This window comes from Cariama cristata, unplaced genomic scaffold (genome assembly GCF_000690535.1).
Source record: "Cariama cristata isolate BGI_N322 unplaced genomic scaffold, ASM69053v1 scaffold2973, whole genome shotgun sequence".
NCBI lineage: Eukaryota > Metazoa > Chordata > Aves > Cariamiformes > Cariamidae > Cariama > Cariama cristata.
In genome coordinates this window covers 8728-23044 of record NW_009609979.1, presented here as the reverse complement: position 1 = coordinate 23044, position 14317 = coordinate 8728, and the positions used below count along the sequence as shown (strand labels likewise).

The 14317-nt window shown below is 48.4% G+C and overlaps 1 protein-coding gene across 4 annotated transcripts in view; it reads left to right on the top strand.

The window, feature by feature from the left end:
- The window catches only part of ITPR1 (inositol 1,4,5-trisphosphate receptor, type 1), a 165107-nt gene extending 156289 nt beyond the window's left edge, over positions 1-8818 (top strand). For all 4 annotated transcript variants that reach the window (XM_009697707.1, XM_009697704.1, XM_009697706.1 and 1 more), the window contains 2 exons: positions 2557-2718; positions 7932-8818. In XM_009697707.1, the coding sequence (XP_009696009.1) occupies positions 2557-2718; positions 7932-8018 (249 nt within the window). In that variant the 3' untranslated portion in view covers positions 8019-8818. The remainder of the gene's footprint in view (positions 1-2556; positions 2719-7931) is intronic.
- The last annotated feature ends 5499 nt before the right edge of the window (positions 8819-14317 follow it).

The following is a 14317-nucleotide window of genomic DNA, read 5'->3' as shown; positions in this document are numbered from 1 at the left end:
TCCCAGATGGATCAGGACTTAGCAGGGGTGTTGCCAGTTCCAGGCTCAAACGTGAGCCCTGTCCTCGCAGCTCAGGAGACTGCCCGGAGGCCGGAGTCTGGTCTCCTTTTCGTTAGCCGCCTTCTTTCTCAGCTTGCAGAGTTCACATGGAGTGTTTTTGTTTTTTAATCTTTCACCATTGCCATGAGAACTAGAGAGGCACTCTGTTGTTTTTTCAAGTGAAAGCCAAGATTTCCCATACTCGAGTGACTTCAAGAGCTGGGGCTTTCAGAAAACCAGTGAGTATGAAACTTCTGACAAGCCTGCAGACGCTGTCGATGCTGTAGTGGTTGCCGGTTTGATTTCACCATCCGCGACTGCCCGTCACCTTCCCTGCCTGTAATGATCAAGTTGCAGCCTCTGCAGCAGCTACAGCATTTGCTTATATCGCAGAGTAACGTTAGAAAACGTTTGGGGTGTTGGTTAATAGAGTGTTGCAGATAGGGAAAGGCTGGTGTTTCCAGGTCCTGCTCCCCTCGTCCCCTTCAGCCTTCACAAGGATGAGGCCTGGGAGCGCTGCGGGGATGGGCTTGGAAAGCTCTCCTCTTTGGGAGCGAGGGAAATAGCGCTGTCTCTGCCGCAAGTACGGAGCGGGCAGGAGCTTCAGGGCTCTGCTCTTGCGTCTGCCTAGAAACCTCAGGACGTGGACCTGAGGGTCCCGGCAAACCTGCGAATATAAATTCCGTTTTAGTCTTAATTTGCCTTGTCCTTGAAAACCTCTGGCCGGGAAGGGCGAGAAATACCCTCGAGCAGGGAAGGGAATAGCAGTTGGTTCAGTTTGTGCTCCCTGGGTGGGGGGGGGCGAGATACTTTGGGGGGAAGTGCTGGACCTGAGCACAAGTGACGAACCTGCCCTCTCTTCCCTAACGAGGATTTTACTACGGCTGGAAGAACGCAGTGAAATGTTGCCTGTTTCCACTATTAAATCTTAATTGTGGGACTGTCGTTTCCTAAAGTCCAAAATATTTTGGCATTTGTCTTGATAAAGGCATATTTTCTTGTACATATATTTTTTTTTCTTTTATTAGCAGAAACCATCTGCCCTGTAAACAGAGATCAGGAGAAAAAAAGCCTTCCTGGCAGTTTTGCATCATGTGGGAATCCTGCGGTGCGCTGCATGGGAAAGGGCCTGCTTGCTGCCTTTTAATCTCAGCAATAGTAAACTCCAAGCAGATCAGAAGCAACTAATTTAAGATGATGAGTCTTGGCATCGCATCTGAATTGCAGAAAGGACGTGACTGTAACTGTCTGTAGAGGTGCACAACCCTGATTTAAGCAGGAAGGATGCTCCTGGGAATGAGTGAGCATGGAGGGGGAGCAGAGAGATGGGGAGTGGGTTCGAGTTAGAGATTTAGGCAGGGAATGGCAAAAAGCCAACAAGAGTTTGCAGTGCCCTAAAAATAAGCCGTAGGTTTGAGAGAGAGCCCAGCAAAGAGCCTGGCCAGCCAAGCGGGGTGAAGTTTGGTCATCATTAATCAGCAGTGTTGATCAGTCTTTGGTTTGGGATACTGTTAATCCAGTAGCCTATTACCATTTCATCTGGTTTGTTTAAAATACTGCCAGTTGTTGCAGGGTTACCTATGAGAGTGCACACATCCTTATCTCATCCAGCGTTAGTTAACTTCCATTTCAGAGAGTATCTCCAGCGTGGGAGGAGAACCAGACTAGATAGGAAACCAGTTCGGTGTTGAAATTTAAGGTGTCAAGATGCGGTATGCACCCCTCCTCCTCTTTTGTGGCTTTCTATTCCGTTCCTGCTTTTATTTTTAACGTCACTGGCGTGTATGTGAGTGTATGTGTGAGCCTCTGTGTGCATATTAATGAAACTGAGCGTGTGTCCGCTGAAGTTCCCGACCGTAACTTCAACGTGGAATATTAGAGAATTTGTATGCCTGAATGGAAACTTTATTACAAGTGATTCAATGTAACTTAATCTGTCCCACATTTTATCCTGAACCAGCCAGTCAGAATATGAATTTTTTTCTTTTTTTCTTTTTCATTAAAAAAGAAGTATTTCAACTATGAAAGTATTTTCAGGTAGAACATGGTTTCTTTCATTAGAAAGCACAGCCAAACATTGCTTGACCAAAAAAGCAAAGCAGCTTTATCAGCAGAAAATCTCCAACCAACGCAGATTAAAAGACTGTAGGATGGCAGCAGATTTCTAGCACTGGAAAATGCTTGTCCAGACATGAAACCTGGGCTGGTTTAATGTCCAGTGTTCGTGTGTTACACTGAGACGTATCTGAAGAAGAAATGGCTGGGGAGAGTGAGTTGCTGGAAAGGAAAAGCCAACAATAAGCAACCTTAGTTTTGAGTAGTTACATCTGAAGTGCCTCATTGCCTCTAGCAGGCAATTTTGCAGACTTTCCAGTAAGATGCAAATGAAAATAACTACAGAGCTTGTGTATCTGAGGAATGTCCCCGCGTGGCATTAAAGATCTGTCTGCACTCAGCCACTCGGGTGCAGGTTTTCCTTCGGCAAACGTTAATTGTGAACTCGTGTCTGATTCTCAGGAGAGAAACCTGGACTGGTTCCCCCGGATGCGGGCCATGTCGCTTGTCAGCAGCGACTCGGAAGGAGAGCAGAATGAGCTGAGGAACTTGCAGGAGAAGTTGGAGTCCACCATGAAGCTTGTGACCAACCTCTCTGGCCAGCTGTCAGAGCTTAAAGATCAGGTAAGGGAGAGCTGGCTGCGAACGTGCGGCCCCGCACTGCTACGGGCAGGACAAAGGTCCCGCAAGCCTGTTGTACAAAGTCGTGTTTTACAACTCCATGGCTTCTGCAAACCCCCGTGAAAAACTCTTCTAAAGTAGCTCATGCTCAGGAAAGGAGGGAACAAACAAAATGTCCTTCCAAAGCCCTGTACCCAAACTGACCTGCCTGGCAGTGCTAACCAAACCGGTGTAGTCCCAAGTGGCCACCTCCAGAAAGGGAAAACTTGCATTAAAAAAAAAAAAAAATCAAAGCTGAAGGTAACTTAAATCGGCCCTCGCTGGTGCAGGGAAGCTTGTAAGTGTGTATTGTTGCTGCTGTTGTTACAGGGAGCCTGTAAGTATGTATTGTTGTTGTTACAGGTCTTAACCCTAAGACCTTAGCATGATCCTGCAAGTCAGAGGGTGTGATATTGATAGAAGTGCAGTGTTGCTGGGCGGACCTCAAAACCCACTGAGAAACTGGAGAAGTACTTGGGTGGTTAGCTTGTGCTGCTCTCCTCCGGGCTATCACTGTGCTGCTAATGCAGGTATCATTTGGCTGCTGTCACACTTTAGACTGCAGTATAGACGGACATACCCACAGAAATACTTTGCGTTGCAGCATGTATTACTGCTGCTTAACATATGAACGCTGCGTAGACCTCTGAGTATTTTTTTTGGTGCAGCAGTTTTCTGCAGCAAGGGTTTGAGGACTTGTGTTAACTTTTGGCTTGGCTGGGGCTTGAGGGGATCGCGGGGCTTGTTCCCAGCCCAAACCCAGCGATGGCTTTGCGAAAGCCACAGGGGCAGCAGGGCTTTGCTTCACGTTGTCCATATGGATTACAGCCTAACTGGAAGTAAAAGGGAAAATGCTGTTGCCTGCCTTGGTGGGAGCTGTTTGTGGCGGCAAAGTGACGAGCTGCTTATCTCTATGGATTAATAACCTGAGCCAGATGGTTCAGTTACTTAAGTTTATATAGATATTGGCACTGGATAAAATTAATTGCTGACTTGCACGTGATGGTATCCCAGGGCAGCCGGTGGAATCGCCCAGGGCAGAAACAGCCAACAGATTTGGTTCGTTATCTCTTCAGATGCGATCTGCCTGCTGTAGTGCAGCTGGCACAACTCTCTCCGATACTAATCGGATTTCTGCTTCCCATCTCTGCTCTGGGTTGGCTGGGTTTCTCTGTAAGCCAGTTATCTTCATGGAGACATGAGTCTCTGGAAGCCAATATTGACTGAGATCCTGTCTTCCGATCACGCTCTGCATTTCTGATGGAGCTGGGCCCTTTTACCCGACACCCCACGGAGCATAAGGAAGGGATTAACCTGTAGGACGGGGAGCAGAAAACCTTCCTGCTCTTGGCTGTAATTAGTTTTCAGACACGGTGCCATGGGCCCCCTTGCTCCAGTTGGTTTTGAGGATGGAGGACAGAGACGGTTGCTCTTTTGTCTGTCCTTTAATACTTGCTGGGTAGTGGTTTTGCTGTTTTGCCTGGAAACAATTATCTTGAAACATGTGTCTTACATCTTCTTGTTGAAGGGTCTGACTCAAAGTGGTCACCGGGAGTCTTTCCATCGGCCGCAGCCAGCTCTGGATCAGAATGCATTTCTTTCTGAAGCTTGCAGCTCTTGGCTGACCAAGCACTAAAACCCCTCTCGCTCTTTGTGAAAATAAGAATGAAGGATTTAGCTTTTAGAGAGCTATTTGACTGTAAAAGCAAAAGAGGAAACCAGCTTCATTAATGTTGTGATAGCTTTTAGGAATTCCCCTAAGTACCATTATTGCGAGCCCTGCTTAAGTTGCAGGATGCTCCAATTACGTGACAAAACCAGTATATGCCCCCTCCTGATCAGGAACTGTCTTCAGGAAAAGGAACTAACTCGGGGAACTTTTATTTGTATTTGTTTTCTTGTAATTAAATAAAGGGAAAACCTCTCTTCATTTGCTTTTCAAGCTTGTTAGGTTTCTGGAGACTAATTGTTAGAAAATGAAATCCAGCGTGCCTGCTTTCACAAAGAAGTGCACCAAGAGCCATTAAAATCTTGTTCACTTTAATTCTGTGCAAAAAACATTACAACATAATTGTCTGCAACAGCAGGGGATTAGATGTAATCATCCAGAAGGCCCTTCCAGTGCCATCCACCGATGTCAGTAAGCGTGAGGCATCTCTAATAGACATTGGCTACTTGCTCAGGACAGTCCCCTCACACCAGCTGGGACCCCTGGCCTCTGTGGCCACAAGCGTGACTCAGTGCTGGAGCTGCTGCTCAGCTTGGCTTGACCCCAGCGGGCTGGCAAGCAGTGCAGCGGGCAAGCAGCGCAGCGGGCAGACGTGGCCGTGGGCACGGCCGGGATCCTGCTCCTGCACTTCCACATGCCCTGCGCCCCTTCCTGCGGTTAACTCCAACTCACCCCTAACCTTTGGAACTGGGCAGCCTGCCTCTGGGCAGTTATATTCGATTATCGGAGAGCGCAGCTTGACTCAGATGAACTTCAGGCCCCTTGGTTTCGTTTTTTAATCCTGTCAGCATTCCTCCAGCAGCTGACGGCTCCCCTGCGATACCTTGTGCCTAGCTTTTATTGCCTTTTAGACCCAGGTGTAGAGTCACTGCAGCTGTAAAGCTTTTGCAAGAGATTCACTCTCCAGGCAAATGTGATAGAGATTAAAGTTGCTCCATCTTGCAGCCCTATCCCCTCTAGACAAGCATGATGCATCTTGCAGGATTAGCGTTCTGCATCAGCATTGCAGTTGCATTTCTCTCTGCTTTACACTCGGTTGCTTTATTCTTCCCTTTTTTTAAAAGGCATGTCTTCTACGTACACCTGCATCAGGGTGTACCATCCCTTTTTCCTACACAGCATGAAAAATATCTATTACAGTCCCTTTTCATTGTTCTTCTTTCCTTACGTTTTTATTTCATGTGTCCTCTGAATCAGTTTATTGCCTGTGTGAAATCGTGGCTCTTAGTTTGCTCAGTGGAGCTGATTAGTGTAAGTGGGCATTTTTAAAATGAGGTTCTCATTGCCTCTTTGCAGTTCCAACTTGCCGGTTAGCTTAGAAATAGTTAAAAAAAGTCCCAGCTGGTTCTTAGTAGCGCGTGTGTGTGTGTGTGAGACCATCGAGGAATGGGAAGACCCCTCTCCTCCTGCTCCCGTTCGCCTGTGAAGCGTTACAAAGCCTTTTGTGAAATCAGACTTCCACAAGCGTGGTGCAGAGGACTGGGAGGCGTGACCTGTCCTCGTGAGCCTGCGGTCGCCTTCCTGGAAAGGTCAAATAACAGTTCTGCCTCTCCTTGGGTCAGGCGATGAGCAAAGCACTGGGCTGCAGTCGAGTTTAATTACGGTTTGAAGAGGAATTACCGTATTTCAGTCCTTTCCCAAGTGGTTAAATGAGTGTAATTATACACAGCTAGCCTGAGTGAAAGCAGTGGCGTGCGCAGTGCTGCGCGGCCCGTGGGACGTGGAGGAGCCTTTCGGAGGTTGCCCACAACTGCCTGCTTTGACCAGTTCCTTTTCCCACAACGAACTCTGGACTCGAGGTCGACCACCGGCCGGCTGTCCCAGCACGCCCGAGTACCCCACGCCAGAGACGGGAAGAGTACTGACCATCGCTGAAACAGCAGTCTTCAGACAAATACATTCAAATGCGTGCTACAAATGAACTGAGTGTGTGAACACGCTGTCTCCCTTCTGATGGCTTTAAACTGGAAGAGGAAAGATTTAGATGAGCTAAAAGGAAGAAATTCTTCCCGGTGAGGGTGGTGAGGCAGTGGCAGAGGTTGCCCAGAGAAGCTGTGGCTGCCCCATGCCTGGAAGTGTTGAAGGCCAGGTTGGATGGGGCTGTGAGCAACCTGGTCTGGTGGGAGGTGTCCCTGCCCAGGGCAGGGGGCTTGGAACTGGGTGGGCTTTAAGGTCCCTTCCAACCAAACCACTCTGTGATTCTCCTGGCGTTACTTCCACAATCAATTATATTGGCTGACATTTGTGATTAAATATCTGAAAACTGAAAAAACTAAAGGATTGTGGATGTGCAGATATTACAGAAAAAGCATTGCTGGGAACTTGGTTACTTCTCATAAAGAAAAATACTCTAAATTGTATCTTATGCTTGAATGAAAGATTACTCCTTTGGGTGAATCAGCCTTCAGGCCAGGTTTTCCTCATGCTCAGCCCGAGGGAAGGAGCAGCAGAAGCGGGACATGAGCACAGCTACTTGTGCACAGGGTTGGGGCTGGCATGGAGTGAGTTTGCACGTTGCTTTGAGGGTGCGGGGCTCTCGGTGGAGCTTGGGTGCCCAAGGAGCAGGGTTGGGCTCCCCTCTCCTCGGTGGTCCAGGGGCGAGGCGTTATCCTGGCATCCTCCTCGGCACGGCTGCTGCAAACCATCCCACGTGTTGGCTCCTCGTGGGGAGTGCCTGCAGCCATCCAGCTGTTCGCTGCTGGAGACCCTGCCCACGCCGGAGTTGTTCCTTACGTGGCGTGTCGGCTTATGCAAGTTGTTGGAAACCTCACAGGTTTGGAAAAAAGAGAGTGGAGAATTGGATTGTGGCTGTTTTTCAATATCAATAATAAAAAGTGATGATTCGTTTTCATGTCCTGATTTCACTAATCAGGAGAAACGCTGTTTTATCTGACGGGAGGTACTGCCAAAGATGGTGCTGTCTGGCAGGGAGGTGGTTAACCTCCCGTCCCTGCCTTGCGTCTTGGCTGTTGGCAGGCGGGGAGGGATGTTGGCTCATTCCTGATGAGAGCGGGAGCGCTCGAGTCTATTCCAGCAAAGGGAAGGGTATTCCCAGCCTGACTTGAGGGCTCTCCCCTTTTTTTCCGCCCTCTGCATCTTGTCTGCCTCGTACGTTGGACCGGTTACAAAGAATTTCTAACGGGGGAGGTTTCTGCGAGCCACTCTCCGCACCAGTTCGCGCTGGCCGCCTGGCTCTCCCGAGCTCTCTTCTTGCAAAACAGGAGTGGGCCGCAGGAGCAAGTTCACAGACATCCCCGACGAGTGCACGAGACGGGGCTGTCATTGCCTCGCTCATCCGTTAGCGCTTGGCACAGCGGACGGAGGAGCGTTATTTGTAGAAAGTGGGTTTCAGAGTAAACGCTCTCCACAAAAGGCAGTGCCAGGTCCTTCGGCGAGCTGACGCACAGGAAGTGTCTAGGCCTAATGAGCAAACCTTTTAATTTTCCAGATGACGGAGCAGAGGAAGCAGAAACAGCGCATCGGTCTCCTAGGACACCCTCCGCCCGTGAATGTGAACCCGCAGCAACCGGCCTAACTCAGAAGGGTCACTTACCCCGCTTGCAAGGCGCGAATAGTGCGAACCCAGAGTCCAGACCCGACCACTGAGGCTGCTTCCGTCTGTACGTTCAGTTCATTTTGTAAATAACCTGTTTTTATACTATATGTATATGACTGCTACTATATAAAGTTTTGGGCATACGTATTGTAATTAGAACTGTTGGCACGGGAAGGAGGTTAAACTTTGTGCCAAAACTATCAAAATTGCCTTTTTCTTGGAAGGACTAAAGAGAGCACCTGAATTGCACTTGAAAAGAATATTTGACTATGTGACATGTATTTTGTATTTAAAAAAAAGAATAGAATAGCTAGTATTTATGTTTTTATACAATTGTGCAATATGAATTATGCAATCACAATATATTTGTAACTCCTGAATGTCCTAAAGGGAGTGCACATCTTTGAATCTGGTGTGTTAGTACAATGTAATAAATGGTATAAAATTACAGGTGTAAATGAGGCTGCTGCAAAATTGTGTAACTGGTGATTTTTCATACCCTTGGACATTTTTGTACCATGTGTGTAAATATCTTGCGATGCCATATCTGTTGCCTCTTCCTCCCAGAGATAATGCTGGGAATCCGTGAGCTGTTAAATTGGTATCAATTAAAGCAGTACATTACTTTGAAGCTTCCAAATGAGGAAAGCAGGAGGTGTTTTTCAAGTGACTTCTTCAAAGTACTGAGGCTAGAAGAGCTCAGGTACCAGGTTTTTTAAATGCTAAGATTTCTTAAAGGGAACTTTTTACGCAAAATGAAGTTTGGGATGAGGATGCACTACTGGCGAGTCGGTGCAGTCTCCGACGGGCATTTCGTGCCACGACACCTAAAACCTATCACGAGGCTGTCCGGGCTTTGCATTCTCAGTGTGTAGGATCCTTTCCTTCTATTTTTTCATTAGAGACCTCCGTGCCTGCTAAAGCTTTAGCAAACAGGCATTGCACCGACTGAAACATGACCTGTCCCATTAGGACTGTAGCTGAGCACTGATGTGTGTAATGCTTGCGAGAGAGACGCTGGTTTGAGGTTGGTCTGCCCGACCCCGTCCTTTCCCTCTGCCCCTCCATCCGGTCACTTTCTTTGGTTGCTGATTCTAGAGAGTATGAAAGGAAACTTTTTTTTTCTCTAATCCGTTGCATAGTTTTATACATGGACCTCATTTTACAAAAGCTAACTTCTCTGCAATACTGTCTACAAAAAAAAAAAAAAAAAAAGAAAAAAGCTGCAAACAGAGCTATGAAAATTTGTAAATGCATAAATATAGGTATTTAAATAAATGATGCAAAATACTCTATGGTCAGAGGCTGCTGGTGGTTTGTCCCCCTCCACGGTGCTGCGTGGTTGTGTTTGCTGTCGCGCTTGCCCACGTGCCCTGGAAAGCCGACTCGCGGGGACCTTGCAGGTAAGGACGGTGCTTTCCCGGCTCGGAGAGCAGGAGGGGCGGAGGTTGGTCTTTTAATACCTGAGGGAGGCCTTGCTCCTCCGGCAGCGAGAGGCACTGGTGCCCCAGGCACCTCGCCTGCCATCACCCCAACTTTGGATACTTCAGAGCTCTCGCTACCGACACGTCCTCAGGCTGGAGTGCGTGAGAGTTAAAATAAACCCGCTCCAGCTCCAAGTATCGTGTGCGCAGGAGCGTTGCTGATTGTGTGTATTTGATTAAGATGTAGCAGGAACTACCCGGTACAATTAATCATCTTTAATCTGGTAAGTGCACACAACTGTCTGAAAAGGGTGCGTCTCCCTACCCCGGGTCATCACGAAACGTCAAAGCGAGTGCATCCAAGGAGGGAGAGCAGCCTGACCAGCGGTCTCTGAGCCAGAGATTTATCGGTGAGATTGGGACTTCTTAATCACTCGTCATTTCCACAGGTATCCTGGTAAATCTGCCTTCCTCTCCTCTGCAGCCGCTGGCTCCTAGCAAGGTGTATGCTAGAGGGAACATGACAGATGCGACTGCCATCGAGGTTGTGCAATGAAGGAGCAGGATTTCATTTTCTCTGAGCAGCAGAGACATGTATCTGACTCACTTCTTCCCTTTGTGCCATCCAGGGATAAGCAGACACACAAATTTGTCAGCTTCCCGGAGTCTCTGCCAGGCAGGTGAGAGGGAGGAGGCTGCGGGGCAGCAGGGGAAGGCAGCCGCTTCAAGAGCGCATCCATACCAATGCTCAACATTGCTTCATCTTTACCTTAAAAAGGCAAAAATAACGGGCGCGTCAGCAAAAGCTCAAGCCCCGGTCTGCGCGGTGATCCGTGTGAGAGTCAGCTGTGTAAAATCTGGTGTTTTCACGTGTGGTTGTCCTTTCCCAGGAGATGTGGGGAGATGCAAAAAGCGATAGCTGGGGGTTTTTTTCCTCCCTCTGGCACAGCTGTGGCACGGCGACTGAAGCGCAGCACAACCGCTGCCCCGACAGCAGAAACGAACCGCGGCGTGGGGCAGGTGGGTTGGCGTCGGGGGCTTTGTCTTGTGGCGACGCCGAGGGTTTGCGTGGTCGCGCTTCTTCATCAGCCCGAGCCGAGGCTCTATCAGCTCCTGGTCAGCTGAGGAAGCCTGTCACCCTCTTCTTCCTCCCCTCCAGCCTCAGAACAGGTGATTCATTTCTGCAGATTCAGTATTGCCATGAAATTTCATGTATAGCCATCACACATTTTTACTGTTTTCCTTCTTGCACTGTTTGGTTTTCAAGACTTTTTTGGATTTTTCTTTCTGGCTTGGATCATTCTCCTTTGCCCACCATGGCTGTGGAGGAGAGGAATGGAGAAAATCCTCTTCTGGTCAGCAGCGGTTTTGACCCTGCAGCTTCTGAGGTTAATGCCTGTGTAAGGGCTTTCCCATTTTGGAGCAAGCACCTCACGGCAACTTATTGATCTCAAGGAAAAGCTGCCTGAGGGATCTGTTTAAAGACCATATTTTGGGTATTCTTTTCCAAAAAAACTGAATATCTCTTGAAATCACAAAAAGCTTTATTCACAATTTGTAGACTCTCAAGTGGGGAAAAAAAACCAAACCAAAACAAAACAAAAAAAAACAAAAAAAAAAAACAAAAAACAAAAAACAAACTCCAAAACCTGAGATTAGAATCTGTACCGATACCTTTAGTTTCTTTAAGCCAGGACCTGGGAGGCTGAGCATCACCTCTGGAGATGCTGTAAGACAAGGTGCAGGGCCCTCCCTGCCCACCCCTGCGGAGGTTTTGCAGTAGTATTTCTCAGGGCGATCAGAAAGGAACTGAACACGGCGACTCCTTCGGAAGCGCTGCGTTTGGTGTGCACTGCTAACGGGGTGGAATAGCTACGAATACCAAAAGATAACTTCAAGGAACAAAACTAGCACTTGCAGACGGGGGCGAAGGAGTGGACTTTCCGTTCGATGCAGAGCCCATGCGTGGCGGTGACCAGGAGGATCCGGCTCCTCCCAGCCCCGGTGCCAAGGACCAGGCAAGGGGAGCTGGTGAGGCAGAACCCCCCCGGGGGGGTCCGGGGCCACCGGCGAGGGTGGGTGCTGCCTTGGAAGAAGGCAGCTCGCTCCTGCGCATAAGGCAGGCTGTGAATACGTACAGAAAGTGTCTGCTCTGCTCCGGCCGCTGCCCCTAAAACCCTTCTGGAGGGTCTCTTGGTTTGGTCCCACCTTTGGAAAAAATGGTGTGGGTATGCCAGAGGGGGAAAGCAAGAAGGATTTCTAGATTAGGAAGAAATTCTTCCCGGTGAGGGCGATGAGGCAGTGGCAGAGGTTGCCCAGAGAAGCTGTGGCTGCCCCATCCCTGGAAGTGTTGAAGGCCAGGTTGGATGGGGCTGTGAGCAACCTGGTCTGGTGGGAGGTGTCCCTGCCCGTGGCAGGGGGTTGGAACTGGGTGGGCTTTAAGGTCCCTTCCAACCAAACCATTCTGTGATTCTATGATTTGGGAAGAGGTGACTTGCGAGGAACTGGGATTGTGTAGCCTGGAAAACAGGGACGGAGGAAGGAAGATGTCCTACGTGCTATCAGAGAGAAGGCGATGTTTGCTGAGGAGGTGAGGAGAAGGAACTGCTCAACTGAGCCCAGGAGGTTTAGGTCCTACACAATGGGGAGCTTTTTGGCTCTAAAAACACTTCCCTGACGTCCGGTAAAATTAATGGTTCGGTGACACTGACAGATGGCAGTTAGCGTAAGGATTAGATCGAAACTGGGGAGTTCCCACCTGCCTTGCGTGCACCTGAGATTTTTTTTGGCATCAGATTTCTTTAAGTGGGACTGCTGTATGTTAAAGTTCGGAAAGACAATTATTTTGTCTTTTAAATAAGAACTTTCATTTCGAGGTGAAAATGAAAGTGACCTTCCAAAGAGGAAGGAACAAAAAGAAGCTACCAATTTTGCTAATAATGGAAAGTCCTAGAGGGGAAGGATCTCCGTGTAGTCTTCAATTTGCATGAATGGCTGAGTCTGTGGATGAGAATTTTCTTCACTAATGAAGCAGGTGACATGCTAATCAAGGCGATGCAAATAACTGCTCCCAAAGCAGAGCCGTGGCGCCGCGGCCCCGAGACCGCCACAATGGCAAATTCAAGCCTCGTCCTCAATTTTGCAGCAAATTGGCAGAGGGCAGGACAAAGGAGCCGGGATTAGAGCCTCCGTGCTCGCGGCGGGGACTCGCGATGGGGCGCGTGTGATGGATACCTCCTTACATAATGGGGTCTTGATTGATGCCGTGTCGGGAAAGTCATCATATAGCTCCATATAACAATTCAGCTTGTCTCCCAGAATGGGAAATGCTCCTACACACACGCTTAATAGGGTTTTTTAAATTGCCCATTGTATTTCTGAACAAGAGAAACTTATTTGGAGTACTTTCCCTTTTACGTCTCCAACATAAGCATCCGGAGACGCGGCCGTGTGTGTTCCTTGCACTCCTGCAGACCCACTTGCCGTTTTTCCCGGCAGCTATACGGTCGCCCAAAGCGAGGCGTTAAAGGGATGCCTGTGAAGCGTACCCATGCCGGAACAACCACAATAAGCACCGCGCCGAGTAGCTGCCGCGACAGGGGACACAAAGGGGCCGTCAGCCTGCCGACGACTGATTTGGGTGGCTCTTTGTTTTAATTGGCGACTACCTGGCTGTGAGGGGACGGGACCGGGTTCTCACATGCTGCGACAGAAGTTTGGTCCTGAACTGTGAATTCCCTGGCCCTGACCAGTGCAGCGTGTAACCTTCACACTCAACATGGTGCGTTTACTCTTACAGACCGACCGACCCGTGTTGCTAATCCTTGAACTTGGTCAGCACGAGATGTTGATATTTGGAGTAAAATCAGTACAAATACTCCACCTGTGTGAAACTGGCATTTTACCTGAGACGTAGGAATACCTCCTGGAGAGATGCCGTACTTCTGTGTCAAATCTTTTATTTACTACCTTTCCAACCTTCTTTCAGACTAAACATGTTAATGAGATGAATGTCAAAACCGCCCACAAGTAAACTGAGTTGTCCCATCCAGTAGGCTAATGTTGATTTGTTTTTAGTAACTAGCAAGGATGCTGGAAAACCCCTATAAAGATTTCATTTTTAACAAAAAGTACCAAAAACTCCACCAGTTTTGCATCACAAAGTAGTGGTTAAAGTAAAGATTTGAGTAAAGCAGCATGTCTGTGGTTTTTGTGGGTGGATGCCTCTCGGAATGACTATCAATCTGTCAGAGGGGAGATCTGCATGTCATCTCTGCATATGACAAGCAAAATCTGCAGTGACAAATATCTTTCCAGTACTCGGCTGCGTTGTGAGGCTCATACCCCTCCTGCCATCCATAATAGTGAAGTCTTGTCAGCATGTAGCGTACAAACCCACTTTTTTTTTTTTTTTTGTTGAACTGAATCAAACTGAGGAAGGAAAGACAAATATGGAGCAGTACTGTAAAGATGCAATCAAACACCACTGCCGATGGGCTTAGTCGCATAGAAATTCCACTCCGATGTGCACACGGGAGGTGTGGGCCCACTGTCGGGATGCTCTCACGAGTTTTTGCGATGCTTCTGTGCTGCAGTTACGTGTGTGAGTGGGACACTTGGAAATGAAATTACATAAGGCTGGAGGGGGAAAAAAAAAAAAAGAGAACAACTCTTGACCGAGTCAAAGTAACTCTAGGGAAGTTTGAATATGGATGCAATTGGAATTGCACGTAGAAAAGTTTGCAGGAAGAAAACGGAAAATACCGAGTGATTTAGACCTTAACTGCTGGTAGGAAAACGCACAACAGCGACAGTGCTTTTGCTGACAGCGATGAGGCGGCGGTGATGGAGCGA